Raw genomic sequence first — 14,979 nt, forward strand, 5'->3', positions numbered from 1 at the left:
GACAATGCAGACTCTGGCCTGACCCCACCAGTTGATGCAGGCCCTCTAATGTGTGTTCTGGAAAGAGCATGGGGAGCTGGCATAGGCAGATGGCAAGAGGGGATGTGACTGTGGGCCCCCTGGGAAGGCTGTTCTGATGGCTGAGGGTCCTGGATCATGGCTGCCCTCTGTCTCAGGATTCAATAATTTTTATTATTAGGATATCTAAGAAAGTAAAGCCCAAAAATAAAATAAATGTTTAGAAATTGCTAATAAATATCCTTGGCAAATATTTCTTACATATTGCTCTTTTAGTTTAGAGCTAATTCCATTAAAATCACTCCTGCATTTTATAGATTCTGAACAGTATTTGCTTTCTATATATTCCTAAGTGATTATCACTGTATAAAGCAATACAAATAATCATTGCAGATTCATGAGTATCTTCATGTTAAAAGACTTCATCTACAGTTTTTGTGACCTATAACATTGCATAAGAAATGTATAACATTGACATTTTTGATTCTATAATGAACTAGAACTTGATAAATTTAATAGCCATGATAATGATATTCAATAAATTTGAAATTTGAAAAAAAATATTGAAATAAGCTATATAAAATAAAGTATCAATAAATACTATGATAAGCACTTTGTGGGTATTGATTTTGATTATAGAAAATATATTTGCTTCTATTCCTTTTGCTGTTTAGGTCGCTGTGTATTTCAGATCTGGAAACCTCTGGAACAAGTAATCACAGAAACTGCAAAGAAGATTTCAACTCCTGTAAGTTAAAGACAGCTTTCATTAGAAAGCTCATTTTGATTTTTAAGTATCATATTTGACAGTAATTCAAAAAAATGTCTTGGATTTTCCAATTTTGTGTAAAGTTTACTTTTATTATATCCTCAGAGAGTTTGTCTCATTTATTGATATAGATTCTTTTAAGCTTCTTGGTCACATTTTTATGTCCAAACTTTTTCATGGTTTTGACATCTAATTATTTCTTTATTCTTTTAGTATTATTACATCAATTTTGAGGTAATTTATTTTCCTTGTTTAATTAATATTCATTTGTTCACTTAGTGACTTGAAATAGAATAATAAGAATGAAAATAATGACATAGTTCTAAACTTTTTATTTTTTATTTTTTTCCATTTTTAAAAAATATATTTTTATTTTAGAGAGGAAGGGAGAGGGAGAGAGGTGGAAACTTCATTGACGAGAGAAAAATCATTGATGGGGTGCCTCCTGCACTCGCCCTACTGGGGATTGAGCCCACAACCCGGGCCTGTGCCATAGACCAGAATCAACCACAGACATCTTCAGTCTGCATGCTGATGCTCTAGCCACTGAGTCAAATCAGCTAGGTCTCCCTATTTTTTTTAATGAAAAAAAAAAAAGGTGAATGAATGATATAGTTCCTTTTTTAAAAAAAAAACATTTCACATTTATTTACACCAAAATTGAATGTTTTATCACCATTCACTCACATTTAAAATCACTCTTGCCTGGTGTTCTATTTCTTTTTTATTTATTTATTTATTTATTTATTTATTTATTTTCATTTTCTTTATTGATTAAGGTATTACATATCTGTTCTTATCCCCCCCTTTACCTGCCTCCCCCCCCCCCCACCCCACGCCGGCTCATGCCTTCAGCCCCCTGGTGTTTGTGTCCATTGGTTAAGCTTGCTAGTACTAGTATATGCATGCATACAAGTCCTTTGGTTGATCTTTCCTCCTTACCCAACCCTCCCCTACCTTCCCTCTGAGGTTTGACAGTCTGATCGATGCTTCTCTGTCTCTGGATCTGTTTTTGTTCATCACTTTAGGTTCATTATATTCCACAAATGAATGAAATCATGTGATATTTATCTTTCTCTGACTGGCTTATTTCACTTAGCATAATGCTCTTCAGTTCCATCCATGCTGTTGCAAATGGTAAGAATTCCTTCTTTTTTTATAGCAGCATAGTATTCCATTGTGTAGATGTACCACAGTTTTTTAATCCACTCATCTGCTGATGGGAACTTAGGCTGTTTCCAAATCTTAGCTATGGTAAATTGTTCTGCTATGAACATAGGGGTGCATATATCCTTTCTGATTGGTGTTTCTAGTTTCTTGGGATATATTCCTAGAAGTGGGATAACTGTATCAAATGGGAGTTCCATTTTTAGTTTTTTGAGGAAACTCCATACTGTTTTCCACAGAGGCTGCACCAGTCTGCATTCCCACCAGCAGTGCAAGAGGATTTCTGCATCCTCACCAGCACTTGTCATTTGTTAATTTGTTGATGATAGCCATTCTTATTTGTTGATGATAGCCATTCAGGTGTGAGATGGTACCGCATTGTCCTTTGGATTTGCATCTCTCGGATGATTAGTGACTTTGAGCATGTTTTCATATGTCTCTTGGCCTTCCTTATGTCCTCTTTCGAAAAGTATCTATTTAGGTCCATTGCCCATTTTTTGATTGGATTGTTTATCTTCCTTTTGTTAAGTTGCATGAGTTCCCTGTAAATGTTGGAGATTAAACCCTTATCGGTGATAACATTGGCAAATATGTTCTCCCATGCAGTGGGCTTTCTTGTTGTTTTGTTCATGGTTTCTTTTGCTGTACAAAAGCTTTTTATTTTGATGTAGTTCCATTTGTTTATTTTCTCTTTAGTTTGCATTGCCCTAGGAGCTCTAAAGGTGAAGATATTGCTTCAGCATATGTCTGAGATTTTGCTGCCTGTGGATTCCCCTAATATTTTTATGGTTGCCTGTTTTACGTTTAAGTCCTTTATCCATTTTGAGTTTATTTTTGTGTATGGTGTAAGTTGGTGGTCTAGTTTCATTTTTTTGCATGTATCTGTCCAGTTTTCCCAGCACCATTTATTAAAGAGTCTGTCTTGACTCCATTGTATGTTCTTGTCTCCTTTGTCAAATATTAATTGAGCATAGTGGTTTGGGTCGATTTCTGGGTTCTCTATTCTATTCCATTGGTCTATATGTCTGTTCTTTTGCCAGTACCAGGAAGTTTTGAGAACAGTGGCTTTGTAGTACAGCTTGATATCTGGTATTGAGATCCCTCCTACTTTGTCTTCGTCTCAGGATTGCTGCAGCTATAAGGGTCTTTTTTATTCCAGATGAATTTTTGGAGAGTTCATTCTAGGTCTGAGAATTATGCCATTGTGACTTTAATGAGGAGTGCATTGAATCTATAGATTGCTTTGGTAGTATGGACATTTTAATGATGTTGATTCTACCAATCCATGAACATGGTATGTTCTTCCATCTGTTTATGTCTTCCTCTGTCTCGTTTTTCAGGGTCCTGTAGTTTTCCGAGTACAGGTCTTTTACCTCCTTAGTTAAGTTTATTCCTAGGTATCTTAATTTTTTTGGTGCAATGGTAAATGGGATTGTTTTTTAAATCTCTCTGTAAATTCACTATTGGTGTATAAAAATGCCAAAATTTTTTTTTAATTAATTTTGTATCCTGCTACATTGCCGAATTCATTTATTAAGTCTAATAATTTTTGGATGGAGTCTTTAGGGTTTTCTATGTATAGTATCATGTCACCTGCAAATAATGACAGTTTTATGTCTTCTTTTCTCATTTGGATACCTTTTATTTCTTCTCCTTGTCTAATTGCTATGGCTAGCACTTCCAGTACTATGTCAAACAGGAGTTGTGAAAGTGGACATCCATGTCTCCTTCCTGTTCTTAGGTGAAATGGTTTTAGTTTTTGCCCATGGAGTATGATGTTGGCTGTAGGTTTGTCATATAATGCTTTTATTATGTTGAGGTATGATCCCTCTGTTCTCATTTTGCTGAGTGTTTTTATCAAGAAAGGGTGTTGTATTTTGTCAAATGCTTTTTCTGCATCAATTGATATGACTGATTTTTTTCTCTCAATTTATTTATGTGATGTATCACGTTTATTGGTTTGTGGATATTATACCATCCTTATATCCCCAGGATAAATCCTACTTGGTCATGGTGTACGATCATTTTGATGTAATGCTGGATCTGATTTGCTAGAATTTTGTTGGGGATTTTGGCATCTATGTTCAGGAGGGTTATTGGCCTGTAATTCTCATTCATTGTGTTGTCTTTATCTGGTTTTGATATTAGGGTAATGCTGGCTTGATAGAATGAGCTTGGAAGTGTTCTTTCCTCTTGCATCTTTTGGAATAGTCTGAGGATAGGTTTTTGTTCTTTGAATGTTTGGTAAAACTTCCCTGTGAAGCCATCTGGCCCTGGGCTTTTGTTTGCTGGAAGCTTTTTGATGATTGTTTCAATTTCCTCCATAGTTATCTGCCTATTGAGATTTTTAGATTCTTCTTGATTGAGTTTTGGAAGTTGTATTTTTCTAGGAATATGTCCGTTTCCTCCAGGTTGTCTAGTTTGTTGGAATAGAGTTGTTCATAGTATTTTTTTTAAACAATCATTTGTATTTCTGTGGAATCTGTTGTTATTTTGCCTCTATCATTTCTGATTTTGTTTATTTGGGTTCTCTCTCTTTGCTTCTTGTTGATCCTGGCTAGAGGTTCATCAATCTTGTTTATCCTTTCAGAGAACCAGCTCTTGGTTTCATCGATCTTTTGTATTATTTTTTTGCTCTCTATGTCGTTTATTCCTGCTCTGATCTTTATTATCTCCTTCCTTCTGCTCACTCTGTGATTTTCTTGTTGCTCTCTTTCTTATTCTTTGAGTTGTAGGATTAGATGATTTATTACTATTTTTTCTTGTTTTTTGAGGTAGGCCTGTAGATCTATAAACTTCCCTCTCAACACTGCTTTCACTGTGTCCCATAGATTTTGGATTGTTGTGTTTTCATTGTCATTCATTTCTAGGATGTTTTTAATTTCTTCTTTGATCTCTTTGGTAACCCAGTCATTGTTTAATAGCATGCTATTCAGCTTCCAAGTGAATGACATAGTTCTTTAAATAAAGGTTGTTTATGTCTTTACTATATTTATATATAGTAAAGGACAATTTACAAATTTTAGAAATCTTTTGTCTTACGTTATAGTTGTTTTTATAGTAGAGGCCCAGTGCACGAAATTCGTGCACTTGGGGCAGGGGTCCCACAGCCTGGCCTGCGTCCTCTCGCAGTCCAGGAGCCCTCAGGGGATGTCTGACTGAGGAACCTTAGGGAGCGGTCCTAAGCCATCAGTCAGACATCCTTAGTGCTGCTGTAGATGTGGGAGAGCCTCCTGCCAGCGCTGCTACGCTCGCTGGCCGTGAACCTGGCTTCTGGCTGAGTGGCGTTCCCTCTGTGGGAGCACACTGACAATCAGGGTGCAGCTCCTGCATTGAGCGTCTGCCCCCGGTGGTCAGGGCAAGTCATAGCGGTTCAGTCGATTTGCATATTAGTCTTTTATTTTATAGGATCATGAATAGAAGACTCCCATGTTTTGTAGAACTAAATTCTTTAATATTGTAAAGGATGTGAGAGAAAATGAGAAAATTTTCATTTGTCTGTGGAGGCTCACAGATAAGGTAGAGTAGTTCAAGAGGTTGTCCTGGGTATACTGAACTTGGCATCTGCATTTCTTGAGAAAGAAATGATGCATGCCCACCTTTCCCTTTCCTGTGGCTTTCAAGTTAAGAAACATGGCTTTTCATAAATTGTGCCTTGTTTTCACAAAGTTCTTGCAGTTTGCAGTGAACCATTTTAGAATATCTTTATAAAATTTTTCTTAAAAACTTATTTGCTTCCTCTACACTTTAATATCATCTTGTTCTTAAATCTCATATTTCTTTTTCTCATATTTTTTTTTGTTCTTTTTTCATTTTGCTGGAATACTGTCTACAGTAAATTTTCCTATGGGATTCATGGATGATAAATGTTTTAAGTTCTTTGTTAAACAATTTGTTTATTTCGCCTTCACTGCTGGCTCCTTGGAGTCCGGTGGAACCAGTACTAGAGAAGTATAGTCATCTTCCCTCAGATTGAATCTCAGTGCCCTTGTGCATGCTTTCCTGTGTACTCGCAGCCAGATATTTTTGGTACTCAGACTCTCAGCAGATTTCCAGGTGTTCTTATTCCTTGGTACTCTTTTGATTTTCTTTTGTTGTTTGTGCTTTTGGTTTTTAGGTTTTGGTGATTTTTGTTTGGTTAGTGCTTCAAACTTAGGGGGTTTTCTCTTTATTACTGATGTTCTGAAACTTTAAGAAATTATTAGTGAGTCTTAATTATGTGAAATTGTCTATCCATTTTTTTGTAAGATTCTCTGATATTTTTTGTTTGTTTGTTATTTTTTTTCTATTGTCTCTCTTTTCTGCTCCTGGAACTCTTATCAGAAAGATGTTGGACCTCTTAGTCTATCCTTTATGTCTCTTGACATTTTATCTCTTAATTTCTATCTCCTTTATTTTTTTATTCTACATTCCACAGTATTTCCAGAGGTTATTTTCTAGATCACCAGGTTGGCAATGGCCATTCTGTTATTCAGTCTATCCAGTAAATTTTTTACATCAATAATTATTTAATATACAAGAATTTTCTTGGCCAAAACCGGTTTGGCTCAGTGGATAGAGCGTCAGCCTGCGGACTGAAGGGTCCCAGGTTCGATTCCGGTCAAGGGCATGTACCTTGGTTGCGGGCACATCCCCAGTAGGAGGTGTGCAAGAGGCAGCTGATCGATGTTTCTCTCTCATCTATGTTTCTGACTATCTATCCCTCTTCCTTCCTCTCTGTAAAAAATCAATAAAATATATTTAAAAAAAAAAAGAATTTTCTTGTTTCTTTTTCATAGCAAATTCTTTTATGAATGTGTTATTTCTTTGAATAGCTCTAAAAACACTAATTCGCATTTCTTTCTCTTCTGCTTCCTTATTTATCTTCTTCCTTCAAAGCCAGTTGTTAACTGTTCATCTTTTTTTTTATGAAGGAAATATTTATCGCATATTATTAGTGATCATATTTTATAGCAAAATTAAATGCATGCACTTCCACAAACATAAACTGGAAATCCAGGCATCTATCAAATTTATATGCTGAACCAAAGTTCTGGTTTTCAGAATTCAACAGTCAGTCATTATTCTGGTCCAGGGCCACCAGTCCACGATTTCTAAGTGTTGAGGATCTTGTCAGTAATTTGAACAAAATCTCTTTATATGTGACAGTTGTTTCCTACATAAAACCCTTTTGGGGGCACATTTATATCATCATTTTGCTCTAATTTACTAGTTGGCTCAGGGATTTCATTTGTTGAGACATCTTTTTGTTCTACTTCATCATCTAATGGTTTGCTCTTTTTCTGGTTGAAAAAAATCAAGGAGCCCAACATGGTCCAGGTGCCCAATGTGTAGACTATGGACATCCACCAGCACCAAGACATAGCCTGGTCCAGACCCATGGCCTAGTTGTTCATCTTGGTTCTCTTTTTCTCCCTTGATATTGGATTTGTTCAAATACCTGATGATCCTTGGTTATTGATTTATGTTTATGAGGACCAAGTTGATTAATATAAGTGTTCTTCCTCAGCAGTTTGGTAGGCTTGCTTCAAAATTTAATTGAATATGGATTAATATTCAAAAGGATTCTAAAAGTATTATTGGTGGTCTGTGAATAAATAGGTGGGCCATGTCAATAGTTATGTCTTCCAAAGCAAGGAGCCCAGAGACAGGCTTCGGACCTCCAGAGTCTAGGAGCAGAATATTACGTGTAACTGCCCCCCTCTCCAGCCTTCTGAGATTGGAAATGTGATCTGTTGGTACTCTTCTTTGTTTCTCTTTGGATCTACCACCCACAATAAGATGCATCACAGACATGATTCTCTGTTTAACCTGAGAGCTAAAGCAGCAGGTGGCAGGCTTCTTATGATCTGTATTAATGGAGTTAGGAATGTATTGCCTCTGCTGTACTAGTTTAATTACTCTGATATTATTTTTTCTATTTGTTTACTCTGAATTTAGTGGCTTTTTCCCTTGATTTCTGAGAAGTGCTTCTCTTTTTCCTCTGGGGATTGGGGTTGCTATGAGTTTTGAGTATGTGTAATCTTATCTTTTTTCAATCTTCCAGGATTTCTTTAAACTTTCTGTTTTTCTACTTGTCCCATTTCTTGTTTTCTAGGCCTATTATGGATTTTTGTTGTTTAAAATAACTCTGTCCTCATTTCAAGGTCACTTTGGAAAGCAAAATACCTAAATTATTCAGTGTGCTGTTTTGAACCATTACCTTTTTGCTTGGTTCTTAAAGTATTAATGTATATTATTGACTCAGCTAATGTCTAATTATCCCTATTTTTTCCTCTGGTGGGGGATAAAAAACAAGTCATTTATCTTCTTTTGAGGCTTTTATTTTCCTATATGTGAATTTTTCTTTTTACTTGAATACAGTTTTTCAAATTGAACTTCTATTGTTTATAGTTAAGCAAAATTCATGGAAATAACGCTAATTAAAACCATCCTTCTATGGCTCTATAAATTAAATAGATTATTGTACATAATAAAAGTTTACAGTTTATGGTAAATAAGACAATGGAATGATATAGTTCTCTGGTAGTCTGGAGGGTTTTTTGTATTCCAAGCTATTGACTGCTTGATTAAAATAGCTAATGACTTTTTGTAACTTGATGCATTTCATATATGCATCCTTCAATAATATATGGCACTACAACATTTAATGCTAATTTTAGAAGGAAAACAATTTTAATTTCTATTGTTTATATACAAAGGTGGGCAAAAGTAGGTTAACAGTTGTGAATATATGAAGCAGTTTATTCTTGTACTGTTATTTATTCTTATATATTTTTTCATATGAACAACTGTAAACCTACTTTTGCTCACCCCTGTATGTACTTTATGAATAGAAAATACAAAATAATGTGTAAAGTTCAAAGTGTATATCAAATAGACAGCATAATAAAACTAGTGGAATTCCATTGTTTTTGTTCTTGGAAATTTTATTAGAAATATATAACCCCCTACTTTGTCTTTTTTATTATATTGTTGTTCTTTATTATAATAATCTTATGTTTATGGATCTAAACATTTCCTTAGCCCACTAGTGTTGTCAAAAATGATTCTGCATTGTGTTATATCTATATATCCTAATGTAATGCGATATTGGTATATTATTTGTAAGCTTGAAAGGGCCTTTTAGTTCTATTTAAGGGAGGAGTCAAGGGATACAGAATTATAACTTTGTGCTTGCTCATGATACAGATAACTAATTTAAATTGAATAATATATTTAAAAACTCATAACATTTTATTCTACTTAAAATTATGTAATATATGACCTAAATTTTATATGAGTTTAGAAGGCATGATTTTCTCCGAAGAAATGTGTATCATGAGCATTTTTTTTGCTTTCTGTTTTTCTGTATAAAGTTCCCAAACATTAAATTTCTATCCTCAAAAGGATCTAGTTCTTTTAGAAGGGTTGAAATGATTGTATATATACAGATTGACTTACTCATAAGTAGGCGTGTTTTAGGCTATGAGCCTCATCCAGATGTAGTTTAGTCTTTTCTGAGTTTCTCCTTTTTTTCATATCCCACATGTAGTCCACGAAGCAAATGTTAGTTCTGTTTTCAAAATACATCCAGAATTTTACCACTTTTCACTTCCTCCTTTATGTTAATTCATACCACCATCATCTCTTGTCTAGATTATTGTTATGCCTTCTTAACTGGTCTCTTGCTCCCACTGTTGCATCTTTCTTTCTATTCTGTACATAGCAGTTGTTGGAGGAATCCTTTCAAAACAAAGTCAAATTGTGTTACTTCAGTGCTCTGGCTTCTGAGAATAAAATTCTAAATTATTTCCATTGTTTATAAGGCCTTCCACAGTTTGGCCCTATTTACCTCTCTGATACTACTCTCCTTGCTCATGCCCCTCCAACCACATTGATCTTTCAATCCAGTTTTCTGGCATTGCCTATCTGTTATCCTGACATCCTCCCCACTTTGTCAGTTTCTCTATCAGTCTGTCTATTAGTTCAAAAACAATGTTGGTCATATCACATGAACTGATTTGGTCAAGGTTATCCAATGAGAAAATTACTTCAAGACTTAGAAAACGATCAAGCCTTTTGCTTTTACTGATCTCATATTCTTTCAGTTATATCTAAGTATAGAAAAATTTTTATATTTGACAGTTAAAAAATTGGTAACATTTTTTAGGTGTTCATCTTGCTATTAGTAAAGGATCATTGTTTAGTGCCCCTCCCCCCCATAATTTCAAGATGACTTCTAGTAAAATGTGTTCTTCTTACTGCAACTATGTGAGGGGATTGAGGTCAATGCCCCCTCATATATGGAATTAATTCTTTCTTGCTCTGTTTTTCCTGTACAGAGCCTTTCATCCTACTATAAAGGAGGATTTGAACAGAAAATGAGTAGGCGAGAAGCTAGTCTTATTTTGGGTGTAAGGTAAGTGTGCTGCATAAGTATTATTTTGTTTGTGCCCAAGCTTATATTTAAAAAGGAGAAAATGTTACTGAAAGTTATTCTTATATTTTAAATTATGAATAGGAGGCAGAGGAGAAAATACCAAGTTTTTACATTTTAAAATCTCTAAGAGAAAACCTCACACTCCTAAAAAAAAAATCAGGCAAAGTTGTAATGCGTCTTTATTCTGTAACAAGGAGCTATTACATTTCTTCCTTTTCTTTTTTAAAAAATTGATTTGAGAGAGAGAGAGAGAGAGGAAGGGGGCGGGCAGAGAGAGAGTAAGAGAGAGAAACATTGATTTGTTGTTCCACTTATTGATACATTCGTTGGTTGTTTCTTGTATGTGCCCTGACTGGGGATTGAACCCACAACCTTGACATATTGGGACAGTACTCTAACCAACCAAGCTACCTGGCCAGTGCTCAGGAGCTATTATATTTTCAATATTAAAGTTTAAAAGCAGTTATCATAATATCCCTCATTATGATACTGAATTGTTTCTGGATTCAATTTTATAATTTGATATGTATCATATTTTCTATTATAATATGGGCCCTGTTTCACAATTATTTTCTAGTTCTGCAATTTGACATTTAGCATATTTTCTTATACTTGTTTCACCTTTTATCCATTAGGCCCGGTGCACGGATTTGTGCACCCAGTGGGGTCCCCCGGCCTGGCCTGCGCCATCTTGCAATCCTGGACCCCTCGGGGGATGTCGGACTGCCAGTTTTGGCCCAATCCCTGCAGGCCAGGCCGAGGGACCCCACTGGTGCATGAATCCATGCACTGGGCCTCTAGTATGCATATAAGATCTTTGGTTAATCTCTTCCCACCCTCCCCCCTCCCCCCTTTCCTCTGAGATTCATCAGTCTGTTCCAGGTTTCCATGCCTGTGCGTTGAGTGTCTGCCCCCTAGTGGTCAGTGCGCATCATAGCTAGTGGTGAAACGGTCACTTAGGCTTTTATATATATAGAGATTTTCTAACTTTGGTCAGTATAGGAGAAAGTTAATGATATTGTATGATTCCTGTGTGATATCATTTAACACTTAAAGTTAAGAATACTTTCCCTACCATAGATTTACCACTAGTTATATTCAGTTTTTTGTTGTTATTAATCCTCACCTGAGGATTTTTTTCCCCATGTCTTTTCAGTGAGAATGGGAGGTAGGAAAGACGGGGGAGAGAGAAAGAGAAACATTGATTTGAGAGAAACATATCAAAAGGGGGTGGGGAATGAACCCATAACCCAGGCACATGCCCTTGACTGGGAATCCAACCCGAGACCTGTTGGTGCATGGGCTGATGCTCCAACCACTGAGCAACACCAGCCAGGTATATATTTACATTTTTATCTGATGTTCCTTTAGAGCCTGTTTAAATTTTTGTGGGAGTTGGCTGTAGTATAATACGTCATATACAACAAATCTCCTGGTGATTTAATCAACATAATTAAGCAAATAGATCTTAAAGTCTTATATTGGTACAAAGTTTTAAAATCTCTTATACACTAGCAGATTTTTAAGGCCAAAACATTTTATTATTTCTTATGACTTAACAAGAAAAACAAAAATGGGGAGAGAGGAAATAAAAATAGATCAGTTTAGCTTGGTACTTTATTAAAATACTAGAGGCCTGGTGCATGAAACTCGTGCATGGGGGTGGGTCCCCTCAGCACAGCCTGCACCCTCTCTAATACGGGACCCCTTGGGATCAGGCCTAAACTGGCAGTCGGACATCCCTCTCACAAGCTGGGACCACTGGCTCCTAACTGCTCAGCTGCCTGCCTGCCTGATCGCCCTTTACTCCCCCCCTGCTGGCCTGGTCACATCCAACTTCCCACGCCCTCCTCCCCCCCCCCCCCCCGGACGGTTGCCCCACATAGCCTGCTGTTCGGTTGTTTGGTCACCCCTCACTGCCCTTCCACCCGCCGGCCTGGTCGCCCCACGCAGCCTGCTGCCCAGTTGTTTGGTCATCCCTCACCAACCCACCTGCCGGCCTGGTTGCCCCATGCAGCCTGCTGCTCAATTGTTTGGTCGCCCCTCACTGCCCTTCCACCCCGCCGGCCTGGTCGCCGCACACAGCTTGCTGCCCCGTTGTTTAGTCGTTCCTCACTAACCCCCTGCTGGCCTGGTCACCCCACGCAGCCTACTGCTCAGTCGTTTGGTTGTCCCTCCCTAACCCCCCTAACCCCCCTGTTGGCCTGGTGGCCCCACGCAGCTTGTTCGGTCATCCATTCGGTTGTTTTGGTTGTGACGGTCGCTTAGGCTTTTATTTATATAGATAAGAAGAGATGAGATCTCTCCTTATCTGAGAATAGAAAAATTATTTTAAATAGGGGAACCAAATTAGAAAGTTACTTATATTGCTTACTATATCTTGCTTTACTATTATTCAGAATAGCATTGTAATTTTTCTTGCATTTTTATTGGGCCCCTATAACATCCCATTCATAGTCTTGAAATGCACCTATGAAATGTTTTATAGATACATTATAAAACCAAACACAAAGGTTTTTGAGAATCCTATCTAATAAAAGAGTAATATGCAAATTGACCATCACACCAAGACACAAGATGGCCGCCCCCATGTGGTAAAAGATGGCTGCCCCCATGTGGACACAAGATGGTCGCCACAAGATGGCCTGCAGGGGAGGGCATTTGGGGGAGACCAGGCCAGCAGAGGAAGGCAGTTGGGGGAGACCAGGCCAGCAAGGGAGGGCAGTTGGGGGGACCCAGGCCTGCAGGGGAGGGCAGTTCTGGGGGACCAGGACTGCAGGGGAGGGCAGTTGAGGGGGGAGGCCTGCAGGGGAGAGCAGTTGGGGGGGGACCAGACCTGCAGTGGAGGGCAGTTGTGGGGGACCCAGGACAGCAAGGGAGGGCAGTTGGGTGGGACCAGGACTGCAGGGAAGGGCTGTTGGGGGGGACCAGGGCTGCAGGAGTGGGCAGTTGGGGGGGACCAGGTCAGCAGGGGAAGACAGTTGGAGGGGACCAGGCCTACAGGGGAGGGCAGTTGGGAGCCAGCAGTCCTGGATTGTGAGAGGGATGTCTGACATACCTCAAGGGGTCCCAGATTGGAGAGGGTGCAGGCTGGGCTGAGGGACACCCTCCCCCCCCATGCATGAATTTCGTGCACTGGGCCTCTAGTATCATATATCATTTAAGGCACTCCTATTGTTAAGACAGAAAACTGGAAGTTGACTTAAAGTACATTAGGTACCTGGTTGTAAAGTTTTATCCATTGAGCTGGAAGTTGTACAGAATTTTACAAGGAAAATTCAGTGGTTAAGAACACAGATTCTGATAACAAGTGACTCTGGGTACGAGTATCAGTTTTACAATGTACTAGGTGTGTGACCTCAATTTTATCATCTGGAAAATAGAGGTTCTATTAGTATCTACTGCATACAGTTGTGCAAATTAACACACATGAAAATTTTAACATATTCATGGCACTTAGTAACTACCCAATAAATGCCAGTGAGGCAAAACAGATTCTTATTCTGGTCAAATTATATTTAGTTTTTCTGTACTTTAGTCTCTTCATTTTTTAAATGCTTTTATCTATTTTTAGAAAGAGAGGAAGGGAGAGGGATAGAGAGATAGAAACATTGATGAGAGAGAAACATCCTCGATCAGCTGCCTCCAGCATACCTCCCACTGGGGATTGAGTCCACAACCCCATCTTGTGCCCTGACTGGGGATCGAACCAGCAACCTCTTGGTTCATGAGTTGACTGCTCAACCACTGAACCACACTGGCCGGGCTCTTCATTTTTGAATTGGAATTAATAATATGTAGCCTTGTTAGAATAATATTAAGTGATATAATGATATGTTTTTATTTATTTATTTGTTTGTTTATAATATGTTTTTTATTGATGATACTTTTTTATATAAGTATCTACCAAATAACAGGTGCTGAATAAATGTTGGCTCCTCTTTCTTCCCATTTCCATCATGAATACAGAAGTTAAATATTTGCCCTTAACCATTAAATAGAAAGATAAAACTTATTTGCTTCTAGCTCTTTCATTCAGGCAATGATGATTTTGAGAAAATTTTCAAGATGTAATTACAATGCCATTTTCTCTGGTCAGTGAATCTAAACTACTTAGACTATATAACCAAGTAGGTAAAGGCAAAATGCAGCTGACTCTGTTGACTTATTTAAAAAATATTGTGTGCTACAAGTGATTCTGTACATTCTTACAAAATCTAAAATATTTTACTGTCCAGGAAAACTGTTACTACACCTGGTGTTTTCTGAAATGATGCACATTTCTGACTTTCAAACTTTCTAAAAGCTTCTGTGCAACTCTGTTTAAATGTTGTTCAAAAGAAAAAGATGAAACCAGATTCTACTCCATTTGCTGCAGGCTTAAGGAATACCTCAGTTCCACCCCACTGCCGCACTCCCAGCAAAGTGTGTTCCAGGGAGCACAATTTGAAATGGCTGATCTAGGCAACATGGTATTTAAAGTTACATTTTCAGTTTCATGGTGAAATTGTCTACACTGGAGATACATCAGAGCTACATTTCATTTTTATATTATGTTTAAGAACTAGGATTCTCCCCTGGCTGGTTTGGCTCAGTGAATAGA

The 14,979-nt window shown here is 37.6% G+C and overlaps 1 protein-coding gene across 1 annotated transcript in view; it reads left to right on the forward strand.

The window, feature by feature from the left end:
• DNAJC15 (DnaJ heat shock protein family (Hsp40) member C15) overlaps positions 1-14,979 on the forward strand; it is a 76,443-nt gene that overhangs the window by 25,510 nt on the left and 35,954 nt on the right. Inside the window, exons 3-4 of the mRNA XM_080659392.1 lie at positions 693-766; positions 10,279-10,355. Coding sequence (XP_080515518.1) covers positions 693-766; positions 10,279-10,355 — 151 coding nt within the window. The remainder of the gene's footprint in view (positions 1-692; positions 767-10,278; positions 10,356-14,979) is intronic.

The sequence above is a fragment of the Plecotus auritus genome (genome assembly GCF_963455305.1).
Source record: "Plecotus auritus genome assembly, chromosome: 3".
NCBI lineage: Eukaryota > Metazoa > Chordata > Mammalia > Chiroptera > Vespertilionidae > Plecotus > Plecotus auritus.